Raw genomic sequence first — 20085 nt, 5'->3', positions numbered from 1 at the left:
TATAATAAACTAGCTTTTGACCGCGGCTTCGCTCGCGTAAGAAAGAGACAAAAAGTAGCCTATCCCTTCAACTAAATCCCCTTAAATAATCACGTCAATTCGTCGCTCCGGTTTTGCCGAAGTGCTTTTCATTATTACATTTTCTAAGCATATTGCGAAGGTCTACTGCTCACAGAGCTTACACTAATTCAAAGAACATCTACAGGGCTAAAACTTTTTACATTTGGTACAAAAAAAATAACACGAAGCCGAATATACCATCCTCCTTCTGCGTAAAGAAGTATGTTAATGCTTCCGCGACTCGGGTGGTAATTAGTAAGCAATACTATATTAACGTAACACTTATCTCTTATTTCTAGAGTCAGCCTTTTTTTTGAGTCCTGAGTCCCGGAAACATTTTTTTTTCTAGTAAAGTAACGCAAATTAAACGAAAAGATCGACACCAATTTATTTATTACTATTTCAATGACTAAATATCTTGGCATACTTTCCATATTTTATCTTATTATAAATAGTTACAAATAATTTTTAATGTAGGAAAACACCCAATATGCGAGTTAATTACAATAATGCTTAAGTCTTTCTTAGTAGGTATACTCAGGTAGGTATATAAATATATGTCAGTTAGGTTTCCTATTACGTTCCCAAAATTTCAATGTGGACTTTTTTAGATATAATATATGTACAAAATGTTTCGTAAAAATATTATTTTTCCAAATCGATGAATCCTTATTAGTTGGGGAGTAATCTCCAAAGTATGTCAGTAATTATAAATGTAGGTATAAATTGGCACCGCAGGTTCAACGCCCATGCCGGCTTAGTGCGTTTTCACCTATCCGATTCGATATCGGATGTAGGACCGATATCCCATTCATTACAGTCGCCATTTTCGATTTTTTCCATTGAAATCCTTCCGACATCCGATATCGGATCGAATAATGTGAAAACGGACTTAGTCCGTCACAGACAAAAATACAACAGACTTACATAAAGCTCAAATTCCGTTTTGACATTTCAGTAACGTGGCGTCTGTAACAGCGTTTTTGCTTAACACGGCGTTGAAAAGGTTAAAAGCTATAGACCAAATACTGTAATTTTAATTAGATTTTAAATTTTTGAAACGTAATAAAAAGATACTGTAGAATTCAGTTATATGATATTTGTCATCTTTCACTTAAGATAACAACGCTACGTCACAGTGTGCCGAGAGGTCAATGCTATGAGGACAAACTTGGCGTCTTGTAATAGCCACTTCTCAAAACAATGATTTTTCATTCATATCAAATATTTTTAAATATGACAAGAAACTGGAATTACTCAACATCGTTGTTGTAATTCGCACTGAATGAGATAACGCCGTTACATTCAAAGAATAACTAGCGTAACAATAAAAAAAGTCCATTCACCTTAGAAATTCTACTGATCCCGAGAAGTGGGAGTAAATTTGGCATAATGTATATTTTTGTTGAGTGGGCGTCAATGTTGCTGGTCTCCGAGCTTGTAGCAGGAGCGGCGGCGGCCGCTGTCCTCGGCGGTGGACGCGGACGCGCGCAGCGGCGCCAGCTCCGCGTTCGATCCCTTGTAGTCTTGTACCATCTGTAGATCGATATACCTTTTATTAGCGTCGGCCTCTAAAGCAACAAACTTGGCAAAAAAAACACGACAAATTGGCAAACAAATGCTACGAGGTGACAGGGCTGCTACAATACGGTTCGTAGTGTATGGGTGTTGCATATTTTATTTTTTCTACTTGTCGACTGTAATATTGTCAATTAGGCCACCACAGACTAAACTATAAGTGCTAACTTTTTAGTGTTGGATACTCTATGGCAGTTCAGACTCAATTATAATAAGCTCATTATAGTCGACTTTAGTTAACTGTAATAATTTCAAAAATAGAACTTCATACAATTTCTATACTAATTTGCGATACCTGGCAAATTTTCCTGCATGTGAAACACATTTTTTTTTATCTGTCGCGTTATCGGCCGATCAGAGACGGTTATTACAAACAATTGGTTGCTAGGTAATTCGTTTTTTAACTTGCATGAATGATGATATTTCCGTCCATTGATGATGAAGATGGTGACTCGTAGAAAAAGTATTGTATACAATAGTGATATAATTAAGCTTTTCACTCTCGTTACTGCAGCAAGCTTCGTGGCCTAAACATGGTACTCGACTGAAAAGCTTTGTATTATATCATGATTGTATAAAATACTATTATTTGCTAGGAAAACTTACAGCTAAAGTTATAATAAGGCTTATAACATAGAAACAATGAGCCAATAACAAGTTTCCACTGATATATTAATGTAGTATTTAAATATGTACCTACGGGAATATTGTGAGACGCTCACACTCAGCATGAGGCATTATTTTAATTAATTACCTCCCCTATTTGTTGTTAGTCTCACCAACTGTTCGTGCCTATAAGTCCGTTTTCACATTATCCGATCCGATATCGGATGTCGGAAGGATTTCAATGGAAAAAATCCAAGATGGCGCCTGTAATGTATGGGATACCGGTCCAACATCCGATATCGGATCGGATAATGTGAAAACGCACTAAGGGTCACTTGCGCCACCGAAAATGGAGGGTTAACCCGAGGTTAACACACCATTTTATATGGAATTTCACAGTTGACAGCCCACTAACCTTGAGTTAAGCGTTGCAAGTGGCCCTTAATGAGTTAAATATCTCACCTTGCGGACGCGCTCCTCCCGTAACGCCAGTTCCTTCCAAATCTCGTCTCGCCGACGTTCCCACTCGGGTTCATAGTTGCCTTCGCGGAGCGTCTTCAAAAATACAACATTATTATATAGCATCATTAATCACCGTTACTATTTTTAACCCCTGACGCAAAAACGACGGGGTATTATAAGTTTGACGTTCTGTCTGTCTATTTGTGTGTGTGTGTCTGTCTGTGGCATCGTAGCTCCCGAACGGATAAACCGATTTCGATTTAGCTTTTTTTTTGTTTGAATGCTGAATTAGTCGGGAGTGTTCTTAGCCATGTTTTATGGTCCACTATGTCGGAGTTCTTTTCAAAATTTAAATTTTGTGGTTATTTTTTTAATACTTCGTCGGTGGCAAACAAGCATACGGTCCGCCTGATGGAAAGCGGTATCATTAAAAACGAATGCGACTCCTTCGTAAAGTGCAACGTGCATCGCAACTAAACGCCAGTTTATAGCGTTGATTAGGAAACCAACTTGAGACTCGTAGGAAGTACCTAACTGTGATATAGTAAAATTGACCTGGCCTCCTCAGGACCTCCCTCAAATATAGACATACCATTTTCTGTATCTCCACCATTCTTGTTTATTCCAGCAACAGAGAGGCAAATACACGATACAACTACTTTCGCGTTCGTTTTTCGTCACGTTCCTAAATTTGTCCGATTCTGCTTTGAAAAGCTTTGCTTTACTGCGATTGAAAAGAGGCCACACGATTCATGCTGAACCGCTGTCAATCTTCGGTATTTTAGGAAGTGGTCTTTCTGTATTACATTAGTACCTAGTTATATTTTGTTCTGTGGTTGAACGCTCACCTTGTCCAGCTGCTCGTACTCGCGGTACAGGCTAGCGTACTCAGCCAGGCTCTGCTTGGCCTCCTGCGCCGCGACGTTGTTGGCCTTCGACGTCGCGGCGTCCAGGTCCTCCCGAGTCGTAGCCAAGCTGCTTAATAAGCCAAGTAAACATCCGTTATTAGAAACTGATTGTACCTAACTAACTTATATCAATCATCTGCTAATAAATAATTTGCAATCTAGGTAAGTAACTACTTCATCACTTGTTAAACTGTAAATATTTTTTTCCCCTCACTAGCTCGGAAACACGTGTTTTGTCCTTTAATACCAGCGGGTAAAAACGAATTTTATCCACTAGTGGGTAAAGTAATTTGATCTTGAATAAAGTCAAATTAACTGCTTTAAAATTGATAAAAGTAGGTGAATCTAGTAATAAAGATGATTTACCACCTGTGGGACTACTGGAAGCAGCGATAAACGCATTTTTTTGCGTTGTAGTTTCCTCGCTATAGTGAGGGGTAAAGTTTTGTGTTACACTCGGGTGCAAATGTACTTTACTTCTCGTGTGTTAAAAAACTCGCAAGTTCAGGATTCTATTCTCAAACCACTCGCTTCGCTCGTGGTTCAACTATAGAATCCTTTCACTTGCTCGTTTCTCAATTCCACACTCGGCGTTAAAATACAACCTTGTCCCCTTGTATAACAAATAACTATTAATTAAACAGTGGGCAGGCAGTTACTTTCATGATACTGAAAGTGTGGAAAAGAGGCAATTGTATCTAATTCATATTGCAACGCCGTCGCCCTCGCGGTACAGGTTGAGCGCGCGGTTGTGTCATGTGTGGAGGACTGGAGGTGCACAGCGAACTCACTTGTACATGGAGGTGTAGAAGTAATGCGGGCGGCTGATGGCGCGCAGGAAGCGCGGCACCATGCCGCCGCCCTCGCGGTACGGGTTGAGCGTGCGGTTGTGTCATGTGTGGAGGTGCACAGTAGGGCTTCCAAATACCGGACCTTATCCAATACCGGTATTCATTCCGGTATTGGCGATTTCAATACCGGGATCCCGTGATCCCGGTATTGTAATCGGGTACATATAAAAACCAAGTAATTTGCTTAAAATAACAAATTTTATTCAAAATCTCGTTTGTTACTTTTCATGCGTGTTGTACTACAGCGAAATCTTGCCAATCCGACTTAGTGATATGTCAAATCGAATACATTTCGAACTTCATGCGCCAGATCTCTAGTCAGGTGATAATGTAAGTTAAATATCGCCGCCAGATCAGACATTTCGCAAGAAGACGCGGTCATAGCAAACCATGTTTTCTGCCACATCGATCTCTTTAGGCTCGTGTGGAATAGAACCTGGTAGTTCAGTAGGTAATCTTTTACATTGTATAGTCAGTGTTATTTAATGATGTCATTGTACTGTAGATTTAACTATAATATCACTTTATTAAATAACAAGCATTAAGAGTATTTCTCGATTATACTCTACAGTTTCATCGTTGACTTTTGAAACTAGAACATGAGATGATTTTTTTTGGAAACACATTGTAATCAATATCTGTGGTACAATTCAGTAGTATTTTTGATATTCGTGGCGCTAGAGGCGCTAAAGCACTAATAAAATAAATCCGCCAAATCATTGAACAATTAGCCATAAAAGCTAAATTATCCGACACAGATTATTTTATTACAAATCACATAAAGAAATAATCTATGGAATCACACATTACTTTGCGGAAATCCATGATAATCAAAACCAATAAGATTACTTCGCGGAATAGGAACACTTAATTTACGGATTAGAATAGTTATTTGTTATACAAGGGGGCAAAGTTGTATTTTAACGCCGAGTGTGGAATTGAAAAACGAGCAAGAGAAAGGATTCTATAGTTGAACCACGAGCGAAGCGAGTGGTTCGAGAATAGAATCCTGAACTTGCGAGTTTTTTAACACACGAGAAGTAAAATACAATTGCACCCGAGTGTAACACAAAACTTTTCCCCTCACTACAGCGAGGAAACTACAACGCAAAAAATGCGTTTATCACTGCTTCCAGTAGTTCCACAGGTGGTAAATCATCTTTATTACTAGATTCACATACTTTTATCAATTTTAAAGCAGTTAATTTGACTTTATTCAAGGTCAAATTACTTTACCCACTAGTGGATAAAATGCGTTTTTACCCGCTGGTATTAAAGGACAAAACACGTGTTTCCGAGCTAGTGAGGGGAAAAAGTAATTTTCTTGATTTTGATAATTCAGATTTCCCAATTTCGTTACTATAGGGAATGTTACGGCAAAGTTTTGCGCTAGAGTTTAACACATTACCGCACACGCACAATAAACCATTGAGTAGCTACGTTATACGTTAGTTCGTATGCATTAATCAATTTTTTGGAAAAGTTATATCTATGATATAGATGCAGCAAGGTGATTTGTTTACAGAGGGTCTGTGGCCTGTTGTAACTACGTTTGACGTGTTGCTTCTCTGTCACACTTACGTGCGAGTTCACAAGTGCGACAAATGTGTCAAATAAGGTTCGCGGCAGGCCCTCCTCAATGAATGCTTTTGACATGTATCTTTAATTCTTTATCTAGGTAATCATCGAAAAAACCATCATTTTCATACAGATATTGTAAAACACCAAACAGAAAATGTGACAAATCGAGAAACGAGAGCAAGAAGCAAGATTTACGCGTGTAGCGACCATCATGATGCAGAAATATAACGTTTTTGATGAGTAATTTACGTTCATTTGCCATAATTTGTAGTTACTAAAAATACCGGGATCCCGGTATTACTAAATTAAATACCGGTATTGAAATGTGCCCAAAAACAGGCGGGATCCCGGGATCCCGAGATACCGGGATCCCGGTATTGGAAGCCCTAGTGCACAGCGAACTCACTTGTACATGGAGGTGTAGAAGTAATGCGGGCGGCTGATGGCGCGCAGGAAGCGCGGCACTATGCCGCCGCCCTCGCGGTACGGGTTGAGCGTGCGGTTGTGTCATGTGTGGAGGTGCACAGCGAACTCACTTGTACATGGAGGTGTAGAAGTAATGCGGGCGGCTGATGGCGCGCAGGAAGCGCGGCACCATGCCGCCGCCCTCGCGGTACGGGTTGAGCGCGCGGTTGTGTCATGTGTGGAGGTGCACAGCGAACTCACTTGTACATGGAGGTGTAGAAGTAATGCGGGCGGCTGATGGCGCGCAGGAACCGCGGCACCATGCCGTCGCCCTCGCGGTATAGGTTGAGCGCGCGGTTGTACGACATGTACTTTTGCGACGGGAGCCGCACCAGCCGCCGACCTAGCTTGATCGTGTTGATCTCGCGGTGCTCTGACAACGCTGGCTGCACAATAATAAAAACAGTCAAGGGAATGGAACCGAGTCTTCCATATTGTAAATTAAATACTTTTTGATTCAAGGATTTCGTTACAGGTATTTAATTAAATAAATATGTACAATTTTATTAAAATTAGTCTGACGCTTACCGCTATGTTGTTATTAACCATAAACGTTGAAACGTGTCCTAAGCCTGCAATAAGTAATGTCCAATTAGTCGCCAATTCACTCCATAATACAATAGACATTTAACTAGCAATAATTCTATTATAAATTACCCATGTGATGTGCTATTGTAGGTGGAATTCCAGTTAAGGGCTGCTGCACTTTGAGGCCGTTTAACACCTATAGGTAAACAATCAAACGTAATAGACTTAATAATTTTTTTATATAAACTTCCTACTCGTAAACTTGTAAATACATAAGAGCGATATACTTAGCTATCAATACGCTTCGGGGCGTCGTCGTTAGCAACTTGTCTACACACCTTGTAATTGATTGCTTACCTGCTGTATGTTGACGCCGATGTTGTGCGAGGGGGCGGTGCTCTTGCTGACCACGAACGGGATGTTGGGGTAGGCGCCGGTGCCTTGGTAGTAGCGCGCGCCCGCCTGCTTCATCTGAGAGGCCATGGTCGGCAGCTCGTAGCGACGACAACGATATTTCAGCTTGTGCGGGTGTCGCGCCTCCTGTCATTTGTGCGAATAAGTAGTACGTATTCACAGTCCACACACATACTGGCGAACATTCATAAAGATATATTTTCATTCCCATTGGATAACGAGATATGGCATTACGAATATTAGCAGAACTCTCAACATGTGTTTGGATGCAACTTTAGGTATTTGTATCATTTCTAAAAAAAATCGTTAAGTAACCTTGTTCTTTACCGGTTGTGTTGACACGTCGCCCAAGGGGCCTGTCCTTTGGTCGTTGAAATTGTCCCGAACGGGGCGTACTCCACGACGCGTACCGTCGCGTACATCTACAAGGTAGATCATCATGAAAGAGTATCTATATTCTATACCCACTACAAAAAACGTTATTAGTCGCTAGAGTGCGTTAAGGTAACCGTAGGGTTACTTAAAACATAGGAAAATATAGTCAAAAAGTTATTCATTCCTCTGTATTAAGTAGAAATAAGACATTTTTTAGCTCCGTCGAGGACTTCTTGCAGACAAGTGTAGGTGCGGGACCGCGCCATAAGTGAGGTATAATAAGTCAACAGGAGGCCTAGCTATTTAATGGATTTAAATTCGCAAAAAGAGATAGCTATAGTCAAGGTATTAAATATAGACGAGGTCAAATGCCAAAAATATGTATATGCAACCTTACCGCATCTATAACGTATATAAGTAATAAAGTAGTGTAGGTATACTTTTGTTTGGCGTAAGATATGTACTTATGTAGGTATAGAACGCAGACGTGGAGTTACCCTTTTTAAGCTTCCTCTCCGTGGCGACGGGCTGCCGCGTGGACACGTTGGAGGCCGCGGTTTTCATGTTGTTGCTGAACAGCTCTACCACCGGCCGCTCGCCCGGCTCGTCCCCGCCGAGCTGCGACGTAACTGTCGCCAGAGTATACACCGTCAAACATCTAGGCCACTTCAGAACTACGTCTTATTGACATGGCTAATTTTGTTTTACCACAGAGTCTTTGGATTTGAGTATCCACTATATTGATAAGCCACTTTAAGGATGGATTTTTTTTAGTCTCCTTCATTAATATTGTTTACGGAATTAAAAAAACTGTCTTTCCAATAAAATGTCAATTGGTGGTCTCGACTTAATATTGGAACCAGAATTTAAAATGTACCGCCTTGCCATATTAGCTGATATAATATATGATATATGCTGAATAGTTATTGAACTAATGAAGGGTGTGTTACAATGGTAAATAGGTAAACATAAACCCGTACAATTATTATACGCGGGCACGGCACGTCTGTCTGGAGAAGCGTGCCATCCTCGTTCTCGTGTCCGATCCTTCCACTTTTCCCGGACTGGAACAATTTTAGCAGGTAAGTGAAACATGTTAATCCTGTTGTTTCTGTACAAATTGAGTGTAAAATGGGTAAACTTTTAAAGACACAAAAACCTAGTACTTATGCGTACACATGGTAGGTAACGAATAAAAGGAATGATAATGTACCTGTTTTGATCGGAACATCTCTCGGAACGTGCCTTCGACGCCCGGTATTCTTCGGGGATAGTGGCCTTCCTTCAGGCGACGGCTTTTTGGGGGAACTACAAGGAGTACAATTTAGTTCAATTACAAAAAAACACAAACATGTTCAGAATCTGTGGTGCATGCTTGGTGGTATAATACTTAGTTTCTTTTTGAGACATTTTGGTTGGTCGCATGTTGAAAGTTGATCGGTATGGATGACCTAGGTAGGTACATAATTACATAACTCACATAAAATCAACCTGTAGGTATACAAAAGAATACAACATACAACTCGTTTTGGTGATATTCCTCGTAGTCCGAGGTATCAACGTCGTCGGGCGGCCGCGGCTCCGCTAGCACTGGCCCGTCGATTTGAACGCTCCTCCCGCACATTACCCCTAAAATTAACCAAATGGTAAGTTTTAGTCGGAGATTTCCTTTTTTTTGTTAAATATATGGCACTTGAAGGAGACTCGTCCCGTTTGAGTAATTTAAGTTTGCGGTCTCACCAATTTAATAAAAAAATTCAAAATTCAAAGTAAGTAGGTATTGCAACTTTATATCTAACTGATAGGTACATTTGAAACCAGGCCACGTTTAGGAATTTCATAGTTATTTTTTAAATGTGACCGATAAATATCTACATACTATACTTTTCAAAGTATTAGTTTTGATAATGATAAGTACTTACTGTCTCCATCGGCTCGTGCCCTGCGATCGCGCGTCCGCTGACGATTTGGTTCCGTAGTTTGCGCTTGCTGGATTAAGATAATACAATTATTTAATCAATATAATAAATATACCTACCTACAAACGACTTCAAGGAAAATAATCGAGCTACAGCCAAAAGTGCTGAAAATGTATTAACCGAAACGATCCGACGAAAAACACCTGTCACCGTTGAAACGTACTTAGGTACTTAAGCAGTATTTTTAACCGACTTCAAAAAGGAGGAGGTTCTCAATTCGACTGAATTTTTTTTTTTTTATTGTATAGGTACCAATGGGAAGTTTTTTACTTAAGTTACGTTTCATTGAACTGTTGGCTAAATGCGGTTGGCAAAAGCACAGATGACATCTTGGTGGTTAATAATGTGACTTAAAATTTAAAGGGGAATCAAAGAAGATTGATCAGTTATTAAACTAACCTGATATTGGTGCTGCGGCTCGTAGTAAGCCTCGTTGTAGCCGCGCATCTGGCCGAGCATCTGCCGCTGCTCCTCGGCCGCCGAGTTGAGGCTGGGCACCTCTGGTCGACGCTGCCGCGTTTGGATTGCTTCTACGTGATTTTATAACAACAATAGGTACACCATTGCTCAACTTCCTACCGTGGTAACTGCTGGGGCATGGGGAAAAATACCAGCAGTTACCACTACTAATGGTTGTAATATGGGTATTATATTTTTGACATAAACTCTACACACAATAAGTTAAAATTGCAGTGGTAAGTAATTATCCTTTTTAATTTATATGGTTTGGCCTTAGGAGGATAATTAAACAATTTCTGTACGTATTCATTTGATAATCTATCATATATATTGCTTATGAAAGTTGCTAAATGTTTTATACAATAGGTATTATGCAAACTTTGTTAATGTGCCAAATCGTAAATGGATGGAATTTCCCTACTTTATCATCAAGAAATGACTTTTTATCCATCTTGAGTCTTTTTGTATCTATATGCCAGTCTAATGACGTAAAGTATGAAAAATGCTCCGGAAGACCACATAGATAGTAATACTTCTAAATAGCAGCCAAAGCCAAAATATCCTATTCAATTCACTTTGATGATTAAGTACTCATATCTTTTTTGGTTACCTTTCCGCGCCAGTCAATATTATATGGTGCCAAGTTTACTTACTTACCCAAATAATTATATTGTGTATGTGTAGTAAGTCGCTAAATAGTTAAATACCTATGGAATAATACTTACTCTTTTTAGGTTGTGTTTTTACAGTAATGTAGGACATATTTTCTGGTGGCACTGGTACTTCATTTACGCGAGTCATACTAGAAACCAAACAGTTTATGAATTTAGGTAGGTGTTTTAATCGACCATAGGTATGTAAAGCATAGTTAACATAGTATTGGCACGCGTTTAGCGACGAATAAAAAAATATATTTAAAAATTAAAAAAAACTGATAATCACATCTTAATTTTAATACGTTGATAACTCTATATTAGAAATTTGGTTGATCTAACTTTTTGCGTTTGTAAGTTATTGATGATGGACGTTGACCGGCGAAAATGCACTGTGAACAAATACGTGAAAAATCCCCTTGGTCTGGGTCAATGATTGCTAAATTGTTGAATTTCCAGAAAACTACTAGGCAATAATTATTGCCCAAATCATTATTTCATTAAAGGACAATTAAATAATAGTGGCAAAATAATTCAAAATATCCACTCTTGCGGTCCACACGGAATCAACAGACAAAAAAGATGGATGAAAATCTTGTTCAGAGGATGATGAATACTATTTTCAGAAAAGTCCGTAATTTTGTGCATAAACATACTGAATGATTGAAATATATGTGACACGCTATAAATTAATAAACGATCTTTTATATTCTGCAATAAAAAATATTGTTTACTTTTTTCTTTTCATTTAAAAATTAAATTCCTCCCATCGCGTACCAATTCTAAATTAACTATGCTTTAATATACACTCGAGGACCTTGAGGTTTATGCAGTAAATTCAACTCTCACTTTTTGCAGATTAAATAAGTACATAAGTACGTACCTATATACTTACATAATCAACTGAGGAACTAATATATTCCGTCGTAGGTATACCTACGTATAAGTATTCAAAAAAGCGTAAGTGGAGTAGAGGTTAGTATTAACTACTACAAAATTTAAAAAAATCGTGGTTCATAACACATTATCTAGTCTATCTGCTACACGTCCACATACCTCAGTTTTTTAAGTTTTTTCTTCTTTTTGACCACTTTTACTAAATCGATTTTTTCTTGTAAATTTTCGCATCGTGCTTCTGCTAAAGCAAATTGATCGTCTACTTCAGCAATAGATTCTAGAAAAGTAATGAAAGCTTTATGCAAGTATAGTACCCATAAATAGAAATTGATAGATATGCTAACAATGCTGTTTATTATGTAGGAACGTATTTGTAGTAATCGATGAAATTTCACCTGCCAAATCCAGCTTTCGCTCCGATCGTGTTCCTTCTACCGCGGTTCCACCGAGGCTACTTGAGCTCCTATGGCGCTTATCTAAAATGTCATATTGCGTATTATTTGATTTTGAAATTTGTCGTCTCTATCCATCCATTTCGTGTATAATATTTAACATTCCAGCTGGCTCAGTTTTTTAAATCATGCAATACTTATACCAACATTCACGAATACCTACAGCAGCAGGGAGCGTCAGTTGGAGAACATATTTGACAGCCAATGAAAGAAACATACAAACTAGTATTAATACTCTAAATCACTGCACATGTATCCTTTAAGGTCCGTTTATTTATTTTTATTACGAAGTGTACGTGTGGAGGTACCAACACAAAAATATCTTTAGAGCTTATATTGTTAGCTATCTTACTGCTTGGAGGGTCAGGGAAACACCAACTTTTCTATCATCAGAAATATTTATGAAAATGCATGTCATGTCATAACCCCTATTACTACTGTTTGAAACACAACTCATAACTCCTAACTACTATTTTATAATTAATACCTATATCTATTGGTAGGTATATTACTTCGGAAATACATACTCTTATTTGAATTAGGTTTAATAGTACACAATACCAACCTTTGGACAGCTTTAAACCGTCGCCCATTATAAACTTGAAATTTTCATATCAGACGACAGCGGAAGTCGTATAACTTTCAAATATAATGATATAAACAATAATTAGTATCTAATAAATATAAAAGGGGAGATACAACAGTATGGGTATTATAAAATCATTACGTCTTTGTCAAATCAAATCTGTCAAAAAACAAATGATCACTCAATATAAATGAAATCTATGTGCACCATTAATGAAAGTAAACCTTATCCAGGAGGGTGCAAATAATAGCTTAATAAATACTGGCAGGCAGCATAAATACTATTTACATGCTAATTACGGCTTCACTTTTTTAAAAGTAATGAATATCCGTACAAATATTTAAAAAAACCGGTCAAGTGCGAGTAGGACTCGCCCACCGAGGGTTCCATACAAAGTTATTTCAAACTACCTAGTTAAAATAATCTCATGTTTCTCATATAACTCTAATGACTTGACTATATTCCTATTTTGATATAGCCGGAATATTGTAAACAAAGGTGTGGCCGGTGCTATAAAAAATTGCACCATTCGAGGTATTAAAAATGCCGATATTTTACAAGTTTATTAAAAATCTTTTCATATTCCATTACACAGATAATGACTCTGTTTAAACGAAAATAAATTTCAACACAAAACGTTTTGGTATATTTATTGAAATGAAAAAGCCGTTTTTAGGGTTCCGTAGTCAACTAAGGAACCCTTATAGTTTCGCCATGTCCGTCCGTCCGTCCGCGGATAATCTCAGTAACTGTTAGCACTAGAATGCTGAAATTTGGTACCAATTAGGGCTTCCAATACCGGGATCCCGGGATCCCGCCTGTTTTTGGGCACATTTCAATACCGGTATTTAATTTAGTAATACCGGGATCCCGGTATTTTTAGTAACTAACAAATTATGGCAAATGAACGTAAATTACTCATCAAAAACGTTATATTTCTGCATCATGATGGTCGCTACACGCGTAAATCTTGCTTCTTGCTCTCGTTTCTCGATTTGTCACATTTTCTGTTTGGTGTTTTACAATATCTGTATGAAAATGATGGTTTTTTCGATGATTACCTAGATAAAGAATTAAAGATACATGTCAAAAGCATTCATTGAGGAGGGCCTGCCGCGAACCTTATTTGACACATTTGTCGCACTTGTGAACTCGCACGTAAGTGTGACAGAAAAGCAACACGTCAAACGTAGTTACAACAGGCCACAGACCCTCTGTAAACAAATCACCTTGCTGCATCTATATCATAGATATAACTTTTCCAAAAAATTGATTAATGCATACGAACTAACGTATAACGTAGCTACTCAATGGTTTATTGTGCGTGTGCGGTAATGTGTTAAACTCTAGCGCAAAACTTTGCCGTAACATTCCCTATAGTAACGAAATTGGGAAATCTGAATTATCAAAATCAAGAAAATTACTTTTCTAATCCGTAAATTAAGTGTTCCTATTCCGCGAAGTAATCTTATTGGTTTTGATTATCATGGATTTCCGCAAAGTAATGTGTGATTCCATAGATTATTTCTTTATGTGATTTGTAATAAAATAATCTGTGTCGGATAATTTAGCTTTTATGGCTAATTGTTCAATGATTTGGCGGATTTATTTTATTAGTGCTTTAGCGCCTCTAGCGCCACGAATATCAAAAATACTACTGAATTGTACCACAGATATTGATTACAATGTGTTTCCAAAAAAAATCATCTCATGTTCTAGTTTCAAAAGTCAACGATGAAACTGTAGAGTATAATCGAGAAATACTCTTAATGCTTGTTATTTAATAAAGTGATATTATAGTTAAATCTACAGTACAATGACATCATTAAATAACACTGACTATACAATGTAAAAGATTACCTACTGAACTACCAGGTTCTATCTGAACTCCAGGCCTAAAGAGATCGATGTGGCAGAAAACATGGTTTGCTATGACCGCGTCTTCTTGCGAAATGTCTGATCTAGCGGCGATATTTAACTTACATTATCACCTGACTAGAGATCTGGCGCATGAAGTTCGAAATGTATTCGATTTGACATATCACTAAGTCGGATTGGCAAGATTTCGCTGTAGTACAACACGCATGAAAAGTAACAAACGAGATTTTGAATAAAATTTGTTATTTTAAGCAAATTACTTGGTTTTTATATGTACCCGATTACAATACCGGGATCCCGGGATCCCGGTATTGAAATCGCCAATACCGGAATGAATACCGGTATTGGATAAGGTCCGGTATTTGGAAGCCCTAGTACCAATATGTATATCAATCACGCCAACAAAGTGCAAAAATAAAAAGTGGAAAAAAATGTTTTATTAGGGTACCCCCCCTACATGTAAAGTGGGGGCTGATATTTTTTTTTATTCCAACCCCAACGTGTGATATATTGTTGGATAGGTATTTAAAAATGAATAACGGTTTACTAAGATCGTTTTTGATAATATTAATATTTTCGGAAATAATCGCTCCTAAAGGAAAAAAAAAGTGCGTCCCCCCCCCCCCTCTAACTTTTGAACCAAAATATATGAAAAAAATCACGAAAGTAGAACTTTATAAAGACTTTCTAGGAAAATTATTTTGAACTTGATAGGTTCAGTACTTTTTGAGAAAAATACGAAAAACTACGGAACGGCTACCAAGTAGCGGGCCGATAAACATTATTTTTCAGCAACTTGCGAGACTATGTGGTAGACTGGTAGTAACAATGTCTTCAAATCCGATGGTGCATAATAAGGTGGTTATAAAGGGCCTGGCCGGACTGCCATGGTAAAATCGCCCCTGGCTCAATATGAAATATCTGCATATCATATCAATGCAGGATTATTCGTATTGTTACTACATGTACTACTACTGAATATTATGCCTCAAACTATTTCCGTTTATGAAAAAAATTAAAAAAAAGAAATTTTGTTTTTTATTTTTTTCTTTAAAACCGCGTATCCGATTGACTTGTTCTTTGGATATTTTATAGATATATTAGGGATACATCAATTAAAAAAAAATGAACTTCCTGACTTTTTGTTAAGCACATTTTTTTTTAATTTATGTTTTAAATAATTTTTTTTTACCACATACGAGTTAGCGACACCTACTATATTTTCATATAATAATCGCGATTTTATACTCTATTACATATATTTTTATCAAAAATATTAGTTTGGATCAACAATGTCAAAATAAGTTATTTATATATTATTACCCTTTAGTACTTAGTACGTTGCTCCTGGAAAGAGATGTATGAAAATTTTGGTATAATTAATGGAAGATTTTTTTAAATTGGGATATGTACATTATAGGCCGAAGTTATTTTTCATCAAGCCTCCCCACCCCTCCCCCTCTGCGTCACCCATCTACCCCCCCCCCTTAAAGAGCCGAAAATGCGATTTTTCTCGATTTCTGACAAAACCGATTAAGATACAGAAAAAGCGTGTAGGAACAAAGTAATCCTTAATAAATTTACTACAAATCTCTCATAAACACTTTAGTGCTAGCACTTATAGTTTTCGCGCAATCCGTCACGAAAGTTGCTCCTTTCTTCAATTTTCTTTGATGAATGAAAAGTTTTCTCCTTAAATGCTTACGAAATCATCGGTTTGATAGTACTAAAATATTATAAACTGAAGAATTAATTTCAGGGGAAAAAATCACTACCATGGGCGGGACTTGAACTCACGGCCTCTAGATTGATAGATATGATAGATAAATAACGCTAGGGGTACCATTGATTCATATAGTAGAAAGCTGAAAGATTCGCTAACTAGAGATGAGCTTTTGGTGGCTCAGTTGGTAGAGCCCTCGAGTTTCTATCCAGAAGCCGTGAGTTCAAGTCCCATCCATGGTAGTGATTTATCCCCTTAATTTAATTATAGTCATGAGTTTACAATATTTTAGTCGTATCAAACAAATTTCGACGATTTCGTAAGCATTTTGGGAGAACACTTTAATATTCTTTAAAGAAAATTGCAGCAAGGACCAACTTTTGTGACGGATCACGCGAAAACTATAAGAGCTAGCACTAAAGTGTTAATGAGAGATTTGTAGTAAATTTATTAGGAATTATTTCGTTGCTACACGTTTTTTCTGTATCTTCAACGGTTTTGTCAATAATTTAGAAAAACCGCATTTTGGGCTCTTTAAGGGAGGGTAAAAGGGTGACGCAGAGGGGGGAGGGGTAGGGAGGGTTGATGAAAAATAACTTCGGCCTATAATGTACATATCCCAATTAAAAAAATATCTTCCATTAATTATGCCAAAATTTTCATACATCACTTTCCAGGAGCAACGTACTAAGTACTAAAGGGTAATAATACATAAATAACTTATTTTGACATTGTTGATCCAAACTAATATTTTTGATAAAAATATATGTAATAGAGTATAAAATCGCGATTATTATATGAAAATATAGTAGGTGTCGCTAACTCGTATGTGGTAAAAAAAAAATATTTAAAACATAAATTAAAAAAAAAATGTGCTTAACAAAAAGTCAGGAAGTTCATTTTTTTTAAATTGATGTATCCCTAATATATCTATAAAATATCCAAAGAACAAGTCAATGGGATACGCGGTTTTAAAGAAAAAAATAAAAAACAAAATTTCTTTTTTTTTAATTTTTTTCATAAACGGAAATAGTTTGAGGCATAATATTCAGTAGTAGTAGTACATGTAGTAACAATACGAATAATCCTGCATATCAATATTTCATATTGAGCCAGGGGCGATTTTACTATGGCAGTCCGGCCAGACCCTAAATTATTGGTTTTGTAAGTATCTGATATGACAGAACTTCGTCAATTTTTGACCGATTTTTATTTTAATAATATAACATAACAGTCACCGTGTTCGATCGATTCACGATTTTAAGTGTACTGTGTAATAGTGATGGTTAATATGTAACTGGTTAAAAGTTATTTGTTTTTCTGCAGGCCCTTACTTTAAGAACCCCTGACTTGAGCTGCACGTGTTACTTTGACAGTGACAGCAGTTTATTTACGTTTATTCCGTTCAATTCGTAATGGGAATATAGAAGCTAGAAGTACTAATGAGAATTATTGTGTATAGCGCCATCTCTCGGTGAATTTGCTTACTAATTTGTTCGACCTGTATAGCATGTTGGTTTTTCAGGGATAATTCTTTATAATGTTATCCGATTTCAACAGTTTTTACTTTATTTGAACGAAGATGGTTTACGTAACATCCTGTATTCATTTATGTAAGTATGATATACATCCGCAAGGGTGGTTAAATTGAAAGTAAAGATCTGAAAAGTTTTTTGTGAATTAAATTCTTGTTTTTTTTACAACATAAAAATTATAAAAAATAGTTTATTTACGTTCAATTTGAGCTCTTTCTAACGATACCCCACTTGACCTTAGTAACTTGAAATTTACAGTTTGCCCCCTTTCATTTTGGCCATTTTCTACAATTAAAATTCATAAATTATACTTTCTACTTATAGAGGTTTACAACGTTCACAACTATTCTAAATTTCAAGTTGACAAGCATTAGTACTTCTCGAGATATTTAGTAGTAGCACCATAAGGGTTCCTGTTGTACCTTTTTGGTACGGAACCCTAAAAATGGGAAAGTTTGTAGCAAAGAATATAATACTCACTGTGTAGTGTCTGTTTGTTGGCCCGTCTTTCACGGAGCGACAAATTGACGTGATTTTTTAACTAAAGATAGTTGAAGGGATGAAGAGTAGGGTTGCAAAAAAACGGTTTTTTTTCTGGCTTGAAAAAAAACATGAAAAAAAACCGTGAAAAAAAACAGTTTTTTTTCTGGAGTATGTTTTTTTTCTAAAGTATGAAATCTCAAAATTTGCGAAGTAGTTAATACTTTTATACCGTTTTTTAGACTTAATGTTACCTATTAAACGAATTTAGTCAAATAACTTTAATTTCTGGTCTTATAAAAGTAACATTTATGTATTATAACATTTATGAAATCTGTAGTTGGTAGTTATCACTATTTACTGTTGGCAACACCACCGCCTCTCCACGCTACACGCAGCATCGGGGATTCCCCAATAAACGTTTGTATACTGAATGTTAATTGAATTAAAATGTACGTTATTGTTATCGAAACACGTTACAACTCACGAAAAACCGTTATTGTCGTATTATTTGTTCATCTGAAAAAAAACCATATCTAGAAAAAAAACCATGGTGCTCGGTTTTTTTCATGTTTTTTTTCATAATTCTGAAAAAAAACATTTGGTTTTTTTTCTATTTACAACCCTAATGAAGAGTGACATAGGCTACTGTTTGTCTCTTTCTAACCCCCCACTTCTCTGAAACGAGGGGTAGAAGTTTGTATGGAGCATTCCACAATTTTCGAATTTAATGCGACCGAAGCCGCGGGCAAAAGCTAGTAAAATATATAAGAGGTTAACGGTTAAGGTGAAATACATAAGGATAATATGCGTCCTCGGACAACTTTGTCGTACCAACTATTTTGTCCAAATTTTGTTTCTCACGTCCAGTCCAATTTTACGTTTGTAGTGATTCAATGCTCTTTGATCCAGTCTATGAAAAGTTGCGTCGCTCCGTGGGCGCACTTTCTCACTACACTAGCCCATCATAGACTGGATGTGGGAAAAAAGTTGCCCGTGGGCGCATCCCCTTATGGTCGTCATTAGCTACGCGCGTTCATTGTGCATAGTAGAGCGATCGCAGGTCGCAGGGCATGCGGTAATTGCGGTGGTAGAAGTTGCCACTAAAGTAAATACCTATTCTATACTCATTTTGTACTCGTTATAACGCTTATACCTATATACTAAAGGAGAACACGCTTACTTAAATCGCTCCTGAGAGAAGACTTAATTTCGATTGTCTAGTGTAAGGTTGACGTGCAGTCCGTGAGTTCGTGTATATTGGCCCTAACGTACCTAGACTAGATGCCCGTAGATGACAGTTTCAATCTCTGTCAATCAAGACTGCACGTAGTTTAGGGAGCCCTTTCCCTGGAACTCCATCAATCCTCTAGAATTTACCATTGAAATAGCAACATTTCCGATCCTGGCGACTACGATGTATATATACTTATATGAAAATTAGACAGAATTTAAATACATTCTAGCCTAGCCTTTTATTTTGCTGTAAAAGTTGAAGCCTATGTGGGAAGTGAGTAGGGGGCTGCTTGGAGGACCCTCTACTTTACAGCAACCCCAACTTCATTCGGCTTTAGTCCTAAAGGGGTACAAAGTCAGTACCAATCGTATACTCGTA

At 37.2% G+C, this 20085-nt stretch overlaps 1 protein-coding gene across 4 annotated transcripts; it reads right to left on the bottom strand.

Annotated features, from left to right (window-relative positions):
• Positions 1-436: 436 nt before the first annotated feature.
• On the bottom strand, positions 437-12993 carry LOC125241258. Of its 4 annotated transcripts, none has more exons than XM_048149639.1 (18): positions 12834-12993; positions 12212-12292; positions 11976-12093; positions 10992-11068; positions 10207-10337; positions 9751-9817; positions 9349-9457; positions 9042-9136; positions 8809-8892; positions 8326-8457; positions 7769-7875; positions 7397-7579; positions 7169-7235; positions 7040-7083; positions 6713-6897; positions 3555-3684; positions 2707-2799; positions 437-1596 (listed from the first exon to the last, which is right to left on the bottom strand). In XM_048149639.1, exons 1-18 carry the CDS (start codon positions 12859-12861, stop codon positions 1477-1479), a joined length of 1851 nt encoding a protein of 616 aa, XP_048005596.1. In that variant the 5' UTR covers positions 12862-12993; the 3' UTR covers positions 437-1476. The 4 variants fall into 4 exon arrangements, with proteins under 4 accessions (XP_048005596.1, XP_048005597.1, XP_048005598.1 ...); XM_048149640.1 differs by having other exon boundaries at positions 3555-3681; XM_048149641.1 differs by having other exon boundaries at positions 7781-7875; positions 12834-12992.
• Between the last annotated feature and the right edge of the window lie 7092 nt (positions 12994-20085).

Source organism: Leguminivora glycinivorella, chromosome Z (genome assembly GCF_023078275.1).
Source record: "Leguminivora glycinivorella isolate SPB_JAAS2020 chromosome Z, LegGlyc_1.1, whole genome shotgun sequence".
Lineage (NCBI taxonomy): Eukaryota > Metazoa > Arthropoda > Insecta > Lepidoptera > Tortricidae > Leguminivora > Leguminivora glycinivorella.
Note: the sequence above shows the minus strand (reverse complement) of the source record. Positions and strands in the feature narration are given on the sequence as shown.